At 51.4% G+C, this 12,524-nt stretch overlaps 1 protein-coding gene across 1 annotated transcript in view; it reads left to right on the top strand.

The window, feature by feature from the left end:
- Positions 1–10,913, top strand: part of ARPC3 (actin related protein 2/3 complex subunit 3) — an 11,110-nt gene extending 197 nt beyond the window's left edge. The window contains exons 2-7 of the mRNA XM_015417683.1: positions 2,160–2,259; positions 4,751–4,827; positions 5,490–5,558; positions 6,993–7,119; positions 8,874–8,968; positions 10,641–10,913. Of these exons, the coding sequence (XP_015273169.1) occupies positions 2,160–2,259; positions 4,751–4,827; positions 5,490–5,558; positions 6,993–7,119; positions 8,874–8,968; positions 10,641–10,703 (531 nt within the window). The 3' untranslated portion in view covers positions 10,704–10,913. The remainder of the gene's footprint in view (positions 1–2,159; positions 2,260–4,750; positions 4,828–5,489; positions 5,559–6,992; positions 7,120–8,873; positions 8,969–10,640) is intronic.
- Positions 10,914–12,524: the final 1,611 nt, after the last annotated feature.

Here is a 12,524-nt window from a genome sequence, read left to right as displayed (position 1 = left end):
TTGCTGGTCAGAGGAAAAAGCAGGAAATGCTGTTATAGATGCTGGGCCTGGAGGGAGGAGATGAAAGGGGCTGCCATTGATGGATTGATTTGCCTTTGCTTCCTTTCTGAGATCCATACCGGTCAGGCCAGCGCCAGCGCTTTAAACTTAAAGCCCCGAGCCTTGCGTCTGTACAGTCTCTCTCTCTGTGTGTGTGTGTTTATACAGGGCTTCTGTTTTCTGGGGTGTTGTACATAACGCCCGTTTTTCACCGCTTTAGAGACAGTCTTGCCGGGAAAAGGGGAACTGCCTTATATGGCCATCGTTAAAAATAAGCAGCGTCGCTACCAGCCCTGGGGGAACGGTCTGTCCATTTTCTCCCCCTTCCAAACCTGGGAGGGTTTTTACATGTCAACCTTCTGTGCAATCATCCGTAAGCTCATTCGAATCAATAGCATAGCAAAAGAGGATGTTGCAGTTATTTATTTATTTCGATTTATATCCTGCCTTGGCCTGCACAGTTGCTCTTTCAGAGCAGTGTTTGAAAGAGGGATCTTTATATCTGTCCGGAAAGCCCTTCTAGACGAGAGCAAAGGTTTCTCTGGGCCGGCATCTTTTTTTCTCGGGAAGGGCAACAGGGTGCCTTGAGGAAACCCAACCGGAGCTTGAAATTGACAGCCGCCTTCTGCGGACGTCACCTCCTGTGCCTGGTGTTCAGGGGTGTACTGCCTCTGAACGTGGAGGTTCCATTTAACCAGCATGGCTAATGGCACTTGATAAACCTGTATTCCAATGGATGAGGCCCCCATGTATGTTAGTGGCCACCCCTGCGTCTTGTGGCAGTGAATCCCCAAAGTTACTTAGGCATTTCGACATCTCTTATCTAAAAAATTTATGTTGGGGGTTACTGAAAGGACACCCTAGTCCTGACAGGGGTATGGATTGTTAGTTCATTGCTCCCCATTTCTTATGCTACAAGACTGGCTAATTATCCTGGGGGTGGGTGTCGGCATATAGCTTGGCTCACTTTCCTGAGTGATCCAAATGCTCCCGTAGCTCCGTGAAGGACCCCTTGCCTTTGTCTCCTCAATGCGATGTTTTGTATGACTTGCTCTGTAGAGACGGGCCTGATCCTGCCTAGAAGCAGGTGTTGGAGCTGTGGGCCTCCTTGTCAGCTGATCGGCGGCGGCACGGAACTCTCACAACCCCGGGGCTGCATCACGGCCCCCACGGTCCAGCGACACATTTTTATCTCTCCTTTCCTCTGAGGAGCTCGGTGGGGTGTGCACAGTTTCTTTCCCCAGCTCATCCTCACACAACCCAAGTAGGTTGGGTTGAGAGAGTGTGTCTGGACCAAGGTCACCCAGAGGGATTCCTGGCATGGGGGGGATTTGAACCCAAGTCTAGAAGAAGAGAAGAGATTGGATTTATACCCCCGCCCTTCACTACCCGAAGGAGCCTACGAGCGGCTTACAATCCCCTCCCCCTCCCCACAACAGACACCCTGTGAGCAATGCTCCCTCTAGGTTGTGGAGTCTTGTGAGCCAAGATTCTCCTTTGTGAGCCTACTGGTATTAAAGTTGTGAGCGAGCCGATTTGGCTACTGCATAAATCAGTTTGCTCTTCTGGAGTCCTCTTGAGGACTGCTCGTGAGAGAACAGCTCAGAGAACTTGTGACTGGCCCAAGGTCGCACCGGCAGCTGCATGTGGAGGCACGGGGAATCAAACCCGGTTCTCCCAGGTCAGAGTCCGCGCTCCTAACCACTACACCAAACTAGCAGGAGCTGGTGTGACGTTACATCCACTACGCAACCCTCCCCCCTACGTCCCTTGCTGTGCCTTTCCCCTCTCATGCCCTCCATCTCTTTCCTTCCCCGGTCCTTCTTGTGGGTTGCCTGAAATGTCCCTCCCTGGCAAGGGAGACGGGAGCCTTGCGCCGATACCAAGACGCTGCAGCTCAAGGGCCGGGCTTGGCCCAGGGGGCTGCGGTTGCCGACCCTTTATTCTCGCCTCGCAGTCCTTGACTCGTTCGACAGAGCACTGAGGGTGGGGGAAGGGGAAGCTTCGTCTCCCTCCCTCTGCGTGTTTACAGGAGAACTGCAGGATGCAGCCGCCGCGCCTCTCGATGCCGTTGCCTTTTGGTCGCTGACGGCCCTCTCTCTTTCTCTCCTCCCGCGCAGGCCTATCACTCGACGCTGATGGATCCCGACAACAAGCTGATCGGCAACATGGCCCTGCTGCCCATCAAAAGCCAGTTCAAGGGTCCCGCGCCCCGAGAAAGTAAGTGTGTCCTGCGCCCTCGAAAGAGGACTCGGCGGAGACTCTCGCATGTGTTCTTCGCAGCCTTAAGATTTCTGGGGCTGGGCGAGAGGGAGACTCAGCCGGAGGTCCCTTAGGCTCCTGGGCACGCAAAGTTCGGCCGCTGGCATCTCCGGCGAAAGAGCCTCTTGTAGCGAGCGACAGGGGAAAACTTTTTTGTGCAGACATCCGGAGCGCCGCTGCCGGTCAAAGTACCGATCCAGATTTGGGAGGGGCTGTGGCTTAGTGGTAGAGCTTCTGCAAGGCACGCAGAAAATCCCAGGTTCAGTCCCCTGATCCAGTTGAGGAACAGGGTGTGTGTCTATATGTGTGTCTGTCTGTGTGTGTCTGTAGTGCTGTCAAGCCTCTTCCGACTTATGGCGACCCTATAAATTAATGACCTCCAAAATGTCCTATCATTAACAGCCTGAATATGTTGTCGGAGGCTTTCACGGCTGGAGTCCATTCGTTGTAGGTTTCCCGGGCTGCGTGGCCATGGTCTTGGCACTGTGGTCCCTGACGTTTCGCCAGCAGCTGTGACTGGCATCTTCGGAGGTATCACACAGAGGTATTCTTCATCTTCAGAGGCATTCTCACCTTGACACAGAGGGTACTCCATCTTTCTGTGTTATACCTGTGAGGATGCCAGTCTCAGCCGCTGGCGAAACGTCAGGTCCCACAGTGCCAAGACCACGGCCACGCACCCCGGGAGATCTACAGCAATTAATTAACAGCCGTGCTCAGGGCTTGAACACTGAGGGCCTTTGTGGCTTCCTTGATTGAGTCCATCCATCTCCTGCTGGGTCTTCCTCTCTTCCTGCTGCCTTCGACTTTTTCTAGCATGACTGTCTTCCCCATCGACTCTTGTCTTCTCATAATGTCACCAAAGTACGGTAGCCTGAGTTTAGTCATTTGAGCTTCTAGGGAGAGTTCACGCTTGATTTGATCTAGAACATCAGAGAAGCCAGTGTTGGGTCAGGCCAATGGCCCATCCAGTCCAACACTCTGTGTCCCACAGTGGCCAAAACCCAGGTGCCCTCAGGAGGTCTACTGGCGGGGCCAGAACTCCAGGAGCCCTCCCACTGTTGCCCCCCCTCCCAAGCACCAAGAATACAGAGCATCACGTGCCCCAGACCAGTGTTCCCTCTAAGCTGAGTTAGTGTGAGCTAGCTCACAGTTTTTTAGCCCCCGGCTTACACATTCTTGTCTTAGCTCAGGAAGGATGGCTCCAGAGCAAACTAATTTATGCGGCAGCCAAATCACTCACTCATAACTTTAATGCCAGAAGCTCACAAAGTAGAATTCTTGCTCACAAGACTCCACACCTTAGAGGGAACATTGCCCCAGACTGAGAGTTCCTATCTATACCCTGTGGCTCATAGCCACTGATGCACTTCTGCTCCATATGTTTATCCAATTCCCTCTTGAAGCCATCCGTGCTTGTAGCCGCTGCCACCTCCCGTGGCACTGAATTCCATGCATTAATCATTCTTTGGGTGAAGAAGGACTTCCTTTTATCCCTTCTAACCCGACTGCTCAGCAATTTCATGGAGTGCCCACTTGCGTTCTTGTATTGAACCCTCTGATGTGTCTTGTTGGAGGTCCATGATATCCCTGACCAGGCAGGAGGCGATGGGAAAGACCTCTGCCTGAGACCCTGGGGAGCCGCTGCCAGCCTGAGTAGGCGATTACTGACTTTGACAGACCCAAGGGTCTGGCCCAGTATAAAGTGGCTTCATGTGGTCATGTGTCCGACTCATGATCAAGTAGCTCCGTATGAATCGTCCTAGCGCCATTAATCAGGCTTCAGTCCCGCACGCGTTTATTGGGATGCAGGTCTCCCTGAATTCAGTGGCAAGCAGTGTTCCCTCTAAGCTGAGTCAGTGTGAGCTAGCTCACAGTTCTTTAGCCTCTGGCTCACACATTTTTGCTTTCGCCCAGGAAGGATGGCTCCGGAGCAAATAATTTATGCAGCAGCCAAATCAATCGCTCACACCTTTCATGCCAGTAGCTCACAAAGTAGAATTTTTGCTCACAAGACTCCACAGCTTAGAGGGAGCCTTGGTGGCAAGTACTTCTGAGTAAACCTCCCGTAGATAAGCATATGGAGCAGAGGTCCATCAGTGGCTATTAGCCACGAGGTATAGATAGGAACTCTCAGGCTGCGGCAAGTGATGCTCTGTATTCTTGGTGCTTGGGGCGGTCAACAGTGGGAGCCGGCTTCTAGTGTCCTGGCCCCACTGGTGGACCTCCCGATGGCCCCTGGTATTTCTGGCCACTGTGTGACACAGAGTGTTGGACTGGATGGGCCTTTGGCCTGATCCAACATTGGCGTCTCTTATGTTCTTATGTTACGTAAACATTCGTGTGACCAGACTGTTCTCTCTTGGTATGCAGATACCGTAATGTCTCTCAGGGGTCCCTTCCTTCCTTGAGTCTTCCGAGTAATATTTTCCCTCTCCCTTTCCGGCAGCCAAAGACACAGACATCATCGATGAGGCCATCTACTATTTCAAAGCGAACGTCTTCTTTAAAAATTATGAAATCAAGGTAAGATATTCAGCGGTGAGGCATTTGCTGTGCTCGTACGGTGTATAGTAGATTCCAGGAGGACGGCTGCGGCAGCTTAGTCATATAGAAATAGGGCCAAAAACGCTGATAGAAGTACAATGGAAATATGGGTGGCGCGTTGCAAATTAAAAGCGACTGCTTCCCCCATCAGGGCAGGTTGGTGCCTAATTCCCACCCTTTTATCTGTCTCTCAACTTTCGTGAATTCCTAACCTGGGATTCTCCTTGGTAGGTTGGGGTGGAAGGTCCAGAGAAAGAGAGGTAAAATCTTGCCATGAGCTGGACAGCTGTGTTGTTTTGCTTCCTATTTATTGCCCTCACCTGGATAGCCTGGGCAAGTCCGATCTCATCAGATCTCAGAAGCTAAGCAGGGTCGGCCCTGGCTGGTATTTGGATGGGCGACCTCCAAGGAATACCAGGGGCATGACGCAGAGGCAGGCAAGGGCAAACCACCTCTGAAACGTCTCTTGCCTTTAAAAAAAACAAGTCTAGCTCGCCACCTAGTGGTGCGTAACGCTAAAAGAGCTAGAACTTCTGCCTGCCAGGGAATCTTAGGATCTCCCGGCTATACTACACACAATGCCATATGACAATTATTATAATTAATTGTTATTCCTATTTATGTATTTCATTCCTGTCTAGAACGAGGCTGACCGAACCTTGATCTACATCACCCTCTACATCTCCGAATGCTTGAAAAAGCTGCAAAAGGTAACAGAGTGGAGTAGCAAACGCAATTGCATAAAACAAAAAAGGTGGAAATGTGTTCTTTACCCATACCTAACTATTAAATAGCAAACAGAGACCTTAATACATATATGGCCTAAACTCAGTCACTTGAGAGAGGCATTGGAAAAGGTGCAGAAAAAGTCAACTAAGGCCCCGGTCACACAACCAGATAACGCCGGGGTGAGGCGTGGCTATTTGCCCCAGGGCAAAATAAAGCGCGTTAGCTCGATCACACGGTCTCCCGAGTCTTTGCGCTGTGCCAGGAAGCTCATGATCACATGGCGATGCTGGAGCTGGCAAAGAAGCCGCGCGGCAAGCGTTCCGTGTTTGTGCGCATGCGCAGTTCCGCGGAGCAGCACTGCTTCCAGTTTAGTGTTATGCGCATGTGCTTAGGGAAACCATCTGGTTTGCGACGGGACTCGGACGGGCACCGGAAGCCACGGGATACTAGCGCTCCCGCGATCAGACGCCCGCCCTTGCCCCGCGTTTTCCAGATACTACTGCACTTTCCTAGGTAGTTTTTTACCACGCATCTTCGGCAGGAAGCCACGGATGGCCCACGGGTGTGCTACGCTTCCCAGATGTTGCGGTGTGATCGCGTACCGATAATCCGCCTGCCATTCGTGCTTTTACCGTGGCAAATCCTCTGTGTGAACAGGGCCTAAAATGACTAAGGGGACGGAGCACCTTCCCTATGAAGAAAGGTGAAAGAGGGTAGGGCTCTTCAGCTTGGAGAAATGATGTTTGAGGGGTGACAAGATAGAGGTTTGCAAAATCATGCCTGGGAAAGAGAAGATAGAGAAAGAAGCCGTTTTCTCCCTTTCTCTCAACACAAGAACTCGTGGGCATTCAATGAAATTAATGAGCAGTAGGCTTAGAACAGATAAAAATAAGTACTTCTTCACCCGAAATTAACACATGGAATTCACTGCTGCAGGAGATGGTGGTGGTTGCAAGCACAGACAGCTTCAAGAGGGGATTGGAGAAATATATGGAGCAGAGGTCCATCAGTGGCAGTTAGCCACAAGGTATAGATGGAACACTCTGTCTGGACCAGTGATGCTCTGTCTTCTTGGTGCCTGGGGGGGCAAGAGCAGGAGGGCTTCTGGAGTTCTGGCCCCGCTGGTGGACCTCCTGATGGCACCTGGTATTTTTTGGCCACTGTGTGACAGAGTGTTGGACTGAATGGGCCATTGGCCTGACCCAGCACGGCTTCTCTTATGTTCTTATGTCTGGGACAGTGATGCTCTGTCTTCTTGAAGCTTGAGGGGGGGCAAGAGTGGGAGGGCTTCTGGAGTTCTGGCCCTGCCCGTGGACCTCCTGATGGCACCTGGGTTCTGCCCACGGTGTGACACAGAGCTGGACTGGATGGTTTTGGACTGGGATCACTCCTGCCTGTGCTGTCTTTGTTTCCAGTGTAATTCCAAAGGCCAAGGAGAAAAAGAAATGTACACCCTCGGAATCACAAACTTCCCCATCCCCGGAGAGCCAGGATTCCCGCTCAACGCTCTCTATGCCAGGCCCACCAACAAGCAGGAAGACGGTGAGGAGAGCTCCCAGTAGATCCGCGGGCTTTGATAGACATGCGGGGGCCAAATTGCAATTCTGCGCACGCTGACCCAGAAGCAAGTCGCACTGGAGTCAGGGTGCCTTACATGGTTGTATATTAGGCTGTGCATCCAGGCAGGTTGGGCTGCCATTGAAGAGTTTTCGGAAGTTTCCTCTGGTTCAGAATACAGTGGGTGAGGCTGTTTGCCATGGTCCCCTATAAGCAGCATACAGTGCCCATTTTGAAGGGGCTCACTGCGCATTTCATTGATTTATAAAGTTACGCACGGGGTGGAGAGAGCTGACAAAGAGAACTTTTTCCTCCCTCTCCCAAAAGACTTGAATTCTAGGGCATCCAATGAAGCTGATGGGCAGTAGGTTCAGGGCGGACGAAAGGAAGTACTACTTTACATAGAGAGTAATTAAAATGTGGAATTTGCTGCCAGAGGATGTAGTGATGGCCACAGGGATAAACAGCTTTCAGAGGGGATTAGAAAGACTCATGGAGGATAAGTCTATCAATGGCTACTAGCCATGGTGACTGAGGTGAACCTCCACGTGCAGAGGCAGTCGACCTCTGAATCCCAGAGCCAGGAGGCAAAATCAGGGGAAGGCCTCGGCCTCTCTGCCCTGTTGTTGATCCTCCAGAGGAACTGGTTGGCCACTGTGTGAGACAGGATGCTGGACTAGATGGACAATTGGTCTGATCCAGCAAGGCTCTTCTTATGTTCTTATGATGTAACTAAGTTTGCTGATCTGTAGGTCACCTTTTCGGCTGTCCTGAAATTGACCTTTGTTGCTCTTTTGGACCAAACCAGGAACGTTTGTGCCTCCTGGGCTCCCACGCTTGTCCAGATATTTGGGCTCTGAACAAAATTCTCCTGTGTTAATGTTATCCTGAAGCCCTGTCAGACGGAGTGCGTGTTTGCTAGCTCAGCTCGCCAGAGAATATCCCAGCCTACTTTGTAAGGAGACCTGCATATATAGCTGCAGGCTGGCCATTGAAAGAGCTCACTTGGGAAGGCACGTCACAGTGATGAATCGAGAGGGAAAAACAACGCCCAAAGCCCCCACAACACAGGACTGAATGCAAAGCAGTCTCTTCTGTAGGGCAAGCAGAGGTCATTTCAGGGGGGATGGCGGGGGATTGCAGTTCCCCCGGGTGAGGTACGGGGGCCGGGCACATGACGAAGCCCCGCCCCCTGCTTCCGGCCGCCCCGCTTCCGGCCCTCATTCAGCCAGGAGGAGGCAGGAGAAGAGGGAGGGTAAGTTGCTTCCTCCCTGCCTCTCCCTACCCCTGCCTGCCTGGGGCCAGGGAGGGCCTTCGCGGGGCTTCCTTGCACTCCCGCCGGCCTTGCAGGTCCACCGCCGGGCCCCTCATAGGGCTTGGCAGTGGAGCTGCAAGGCTGGCGGCGGCCAGGACCATTGGGGGCGGGGTGTGTGGCCTTATGACACACTTCCGGTGATGTCAGGGGGTGTGGCCTTATGACACACTTCCAGTGATGTCAGGGGGTGTGGCATATGCTAATGAGTTATGCTAATGAGTTCCCCTAGCTCTTTTTCTACGAAACGACCCCTGAGGGCAAGACAATTTGGGTGCCCTCAGCCTCATGCTTTGGGGGTACCTGCCCTTTGACATCTCCGTGGCCTGTAACCTCAATCGACACACATAAAAATGGGGGTTTGTCCCCTGAACAAGAACTCGAGTGTGACCTGCGCTTAGCCGGGTGTGTTTCTCTCTGTTTTCAGAGGTGATGAGAGCTTATCTGCAGCAACTGAGGCAAGAAACCGGTCTGAGGCTTTGCGAGAAGGTCTTTGATCCCCAGAGTGACAAGCCCAGCAAGGTAAGACTGCCGTGTGAACAGCAGTACCGCCTCTTCTCCCTTTTTTAAAATTAAGGAAACTGCAGAATGTGTCAGATAACAGGATACCGGTGAAGCACTCTGTGGGGCACAGCTTTTGAGTTTATCAGCACAACGTTGTGTGCCTGAGTGCCTGAACAGGAATACGGATGGTTCTCGCATAACAGAGAAACGGTCTTCCGTTTTGTGTGTGCCTTCTGTTCATCCCGTGTGTCCCCTGAGCCAATGGGATCTGGTAGAGTATATGGCAAAGTAGATATTTGAGCTTACCACCAACGTTCCCTCTAAGCCGTGGAGTCTTGTGAGCAAAAATTCTACTTTGTGAGCTCCTGGCATTAAAGTTATGAGCGACCAATTTGGCTACTGCATAAATCAGTTTGCTCTGGAGCCCTCCTTCCTGAGCTAAGACAAAAATGTGTGAGCCAGAGGCTAAAAAACTGAGCTAGCTCACACTAACTCAGCTTAGAGGGAACATTGCCTACCACTTAATCAAGGCATGTTTTGTTCTTCCTTTAAAAAAAAACACAAGGGTTTCTTCAGGCAAAAGCAGAGTTTATGGCAGACATAAGACTGCCTTTGAAAATGGAAGTCCTGAGTCTAGTTCACCCACAATCCCTTGTAACGTTAGTAAAACTCACCACATGACACCACGCTGAGTTTGGGGGAATGGGAATGGAGAAACTTCTAGCATGCTGACGAGCATTGTAGGGATGCCAGCCTCCAGGTGGGACCTGGGGATCCCCCGGAATAACCACTCTCTTTCAGACTACAGAGATCAGTTCCCCTGGAGAAAACGGATGCTTTGGAGGGGGGACTCTCTGGCCTTGTACCCCACTCAGGTCCCTGTCCTGCCCAGGCTCCGCCCCCAAATCTCTAGGAGTTTCCCAACCTGAGTCTGGCAACCATGCCCCCCCCCAAAAAAATCCCCCATCGGTGGCCAGGATCGGGGGGACCTGGCATCCCTCATTGAAATTCATTAGACATTTTGGAGGATAATTGAAAACAGAGGTGCCATTTTCAGTGGCAATACCATGTCTCCCATAATGTCTAGTTACAAGGCAAAATTAGTTCATTTACTCTTGTTTAATTCCCCACGCCTCCACTTGCAGCTGCTGGATGACCTTGGGCAAGACATAGTTCTGTCAGAGCTGTTCTCTCAAGGGCGGTTCAGTCAGAGCTCTCTCAGCCCCGCCTACCTCCCCGGGTGTCTGTTGTGGGGAGTGGGAGGGAAAGGAGTTTGTAAGCCGCTCTGAGACTCCTTTGGGTAGTGAAGGGCGGGGTATAAATCCAATCTCTTCCTCTTCTTTGGTGTAGTGGTTAAGTGCCAGTTTGGTGTAGTGGTTGAGTGCGCGGACTCTAATCTGGGAGAACCGGGTTTGATTCCCCACTCCTTCACTTGCACCTGCTGGATGACCTTGGGCAAGCCATAGTTCTGGCACAGCTGTTCTTGAAAAAGAGCAGTTTCTGTTAGAGCTCTCTCAGCCCCGCCTACCTCACAGGGTGTCTGTTGTGGGGAGGGGAAGGGAAAGGAGTTTGTAAGCCGCTCTGAGACACCTCTGGGTAGTGACCAGCGGGGTATAAATCCAATCTCTTCTTCTTCTTTCTTCCTGCATTCCTCCCCCCCCCTCAATTATACCTCTTTTCCCCCCTGCAGTGGTGGATGTGTTTTGTGAAGAGGCAATTCATGAACAAGAGCCTGTCGGGCCCGGGGCAGTGAAGAGAAGCATGAGGAGCTGTTTTGTTCAAGCACTTTGCTGCCAGTTGTACACAATTCTGCCTCTGTTTTAATATATGTTTTCTACTGAGAGAAGAATAAGCGCTTCTGCGGGGGGGGAAAGCCACCGACAGCATGAAACGTGGAACCAAAATCATGTGCAAGACTTCTTGTTGAGCTGGAACTTAATGACGGATGATGATGATAATAAAAATAGTGGTTTCTAACGCGTTTTTCCATCTTTCTTTACCTTTGTCAGCTGCAGGTGTGTCATTGACCCACTTTTTGGAATTTTCAGATGGCCGTGTTTGAAAAAGTGGTTGTTTTTTTCCATAGTGTGTTCCTGGGAGAGATTAAAAAAAGGATTATCTCCCCTGAATGACACTTCCTGCAGGCTGTCAGTCTTTCTTTGCCATTCAGTTTCCATGTTACCCCCAGTGAACTGACTTTATGCCTAAGAATATGTCCCTGGATCTTCTGCAAAAGTGCAGGGGTTTCCAGGGCAGCCTTAGTGATTCTGGGGCCTTGGGGAAAAGTCCAGCATGGGGGCCCAGAATTACTGCCACACACACACCCCACTGGAGCCAAGCAAGGAGTAGCCGTCTCATGCCATGCCAGGTGGGTGGAACTTGCTACTGGAAGCCAGGTGCCCGAGTCCCAGGTGGGACAGGTACAACCATCAGCAGGAGCCATCCCTGTTTGGGTATAGTGGTTAAGTGCGCGGACTCTAATCTGGGAGAACTGGGTTTGGTTCCCCACGCCTCCACATGCAGCTGCTGGTGTGACCTTGGGTCAGTCACAAGTTCTCTCAGAGCCATTCTTGAAAAAGAGCAGTTTCTGTCAGAGCTAGGGTTCCCAAGTACTTACCGCAATCCGGCGGGGGCACATGCTCCCCGGCCGGAACATTCCTCCCTGGAACGCACCATGCCGTTGCCAGGAAGTGACGCTGGACAACGCTCTGACAATGGGGCTGAAAACTCGATGGTACCATCGAGTTTCCAGCCCCATTGCCAGAGTGTCGCCCAGCATCACTTCCTGGCGACGGCATGGTGCGGTGCATCTGTTGTCCGCGTGGGAATGGTCCTGGGAAAGACTATGTGTCCCCCACTGAATCACAGTAAGTACTTGGTAAGCCTGGTCAGAGCTCTCTCAGCCCCACCTACCTCACAGGGTGTCTGTTGTGGGGAGGGGAAGGGAAAGGAGATTGTAAGACGTTCTAAGCTCCTTTGGGTAGTGAAGGGTGGAGTATAAATCCAATCACCTCTTCTTCCTTCTTCTTCTGCCCCCCCCCCAAGGGGTGGGAATGTGGGAGGTCATTGATAACACCTGTTTATTAAGTCCTGGCAATCTGTTGGGCTCTGCAAACCTTGAGAAAGCTTTGCCATTTTGTGATATTTTGGTTAACCCTGTTAAAAGGTCTGGCATGAGTTGAATTTTTATAGGGTCCAGCACAGATACCTTGGAGGTGGGTACATCTTGCTCTGTGCTTTCTGTCAATGTTCTGTTCAAAGTCCTATTACTTTGATATTTGCTGTTGGGGTAAATTTGGATTTATTTCAAGTTTCTGGCTTGATCCTGTTCATATTTACTGAGAAGAAAGACCCCGTTTATTCAGGGGCGCCCACAGTCCAGTCTTACGGCCCTTTATGCTTGGAAACAAGTCCCACTTTGTGTCATGGGGGGCAAACTCTGGTCTCTGGTGAGTGTGGGGATTACATGCCTAATCTGTGTCAACTTTTTAAATCGCAGGCAATAAAAGCTACACTAACAAAACTGCAAAAAAACCCTTAAGTGCTGCAACTGGTGTAGGGGCTAAGAGTGCTA

Source organism: Gekko japonicus, unplaced genomic scaffold, assembly GCF_001447785.1.
Source record: "Gekko japonicus isolate JY-2015 unplaced genomic scaffold, Gekko_japonicus_V1.1 scaffold64, whole genome shotgun sequence".
NCBI classification, from domain to species: domain Eukaryota; kingdom Metazoa; phylum Chordata; class Lepidosauria; order Squamata; family Gekkonidae; genus Gekko; species Gekko japonicus.
The sequence above is the reverse complement of the archived record's forward strand: the minus strand, read 5'-3'. Positions and strand labels throughout refer to the sequence as shown.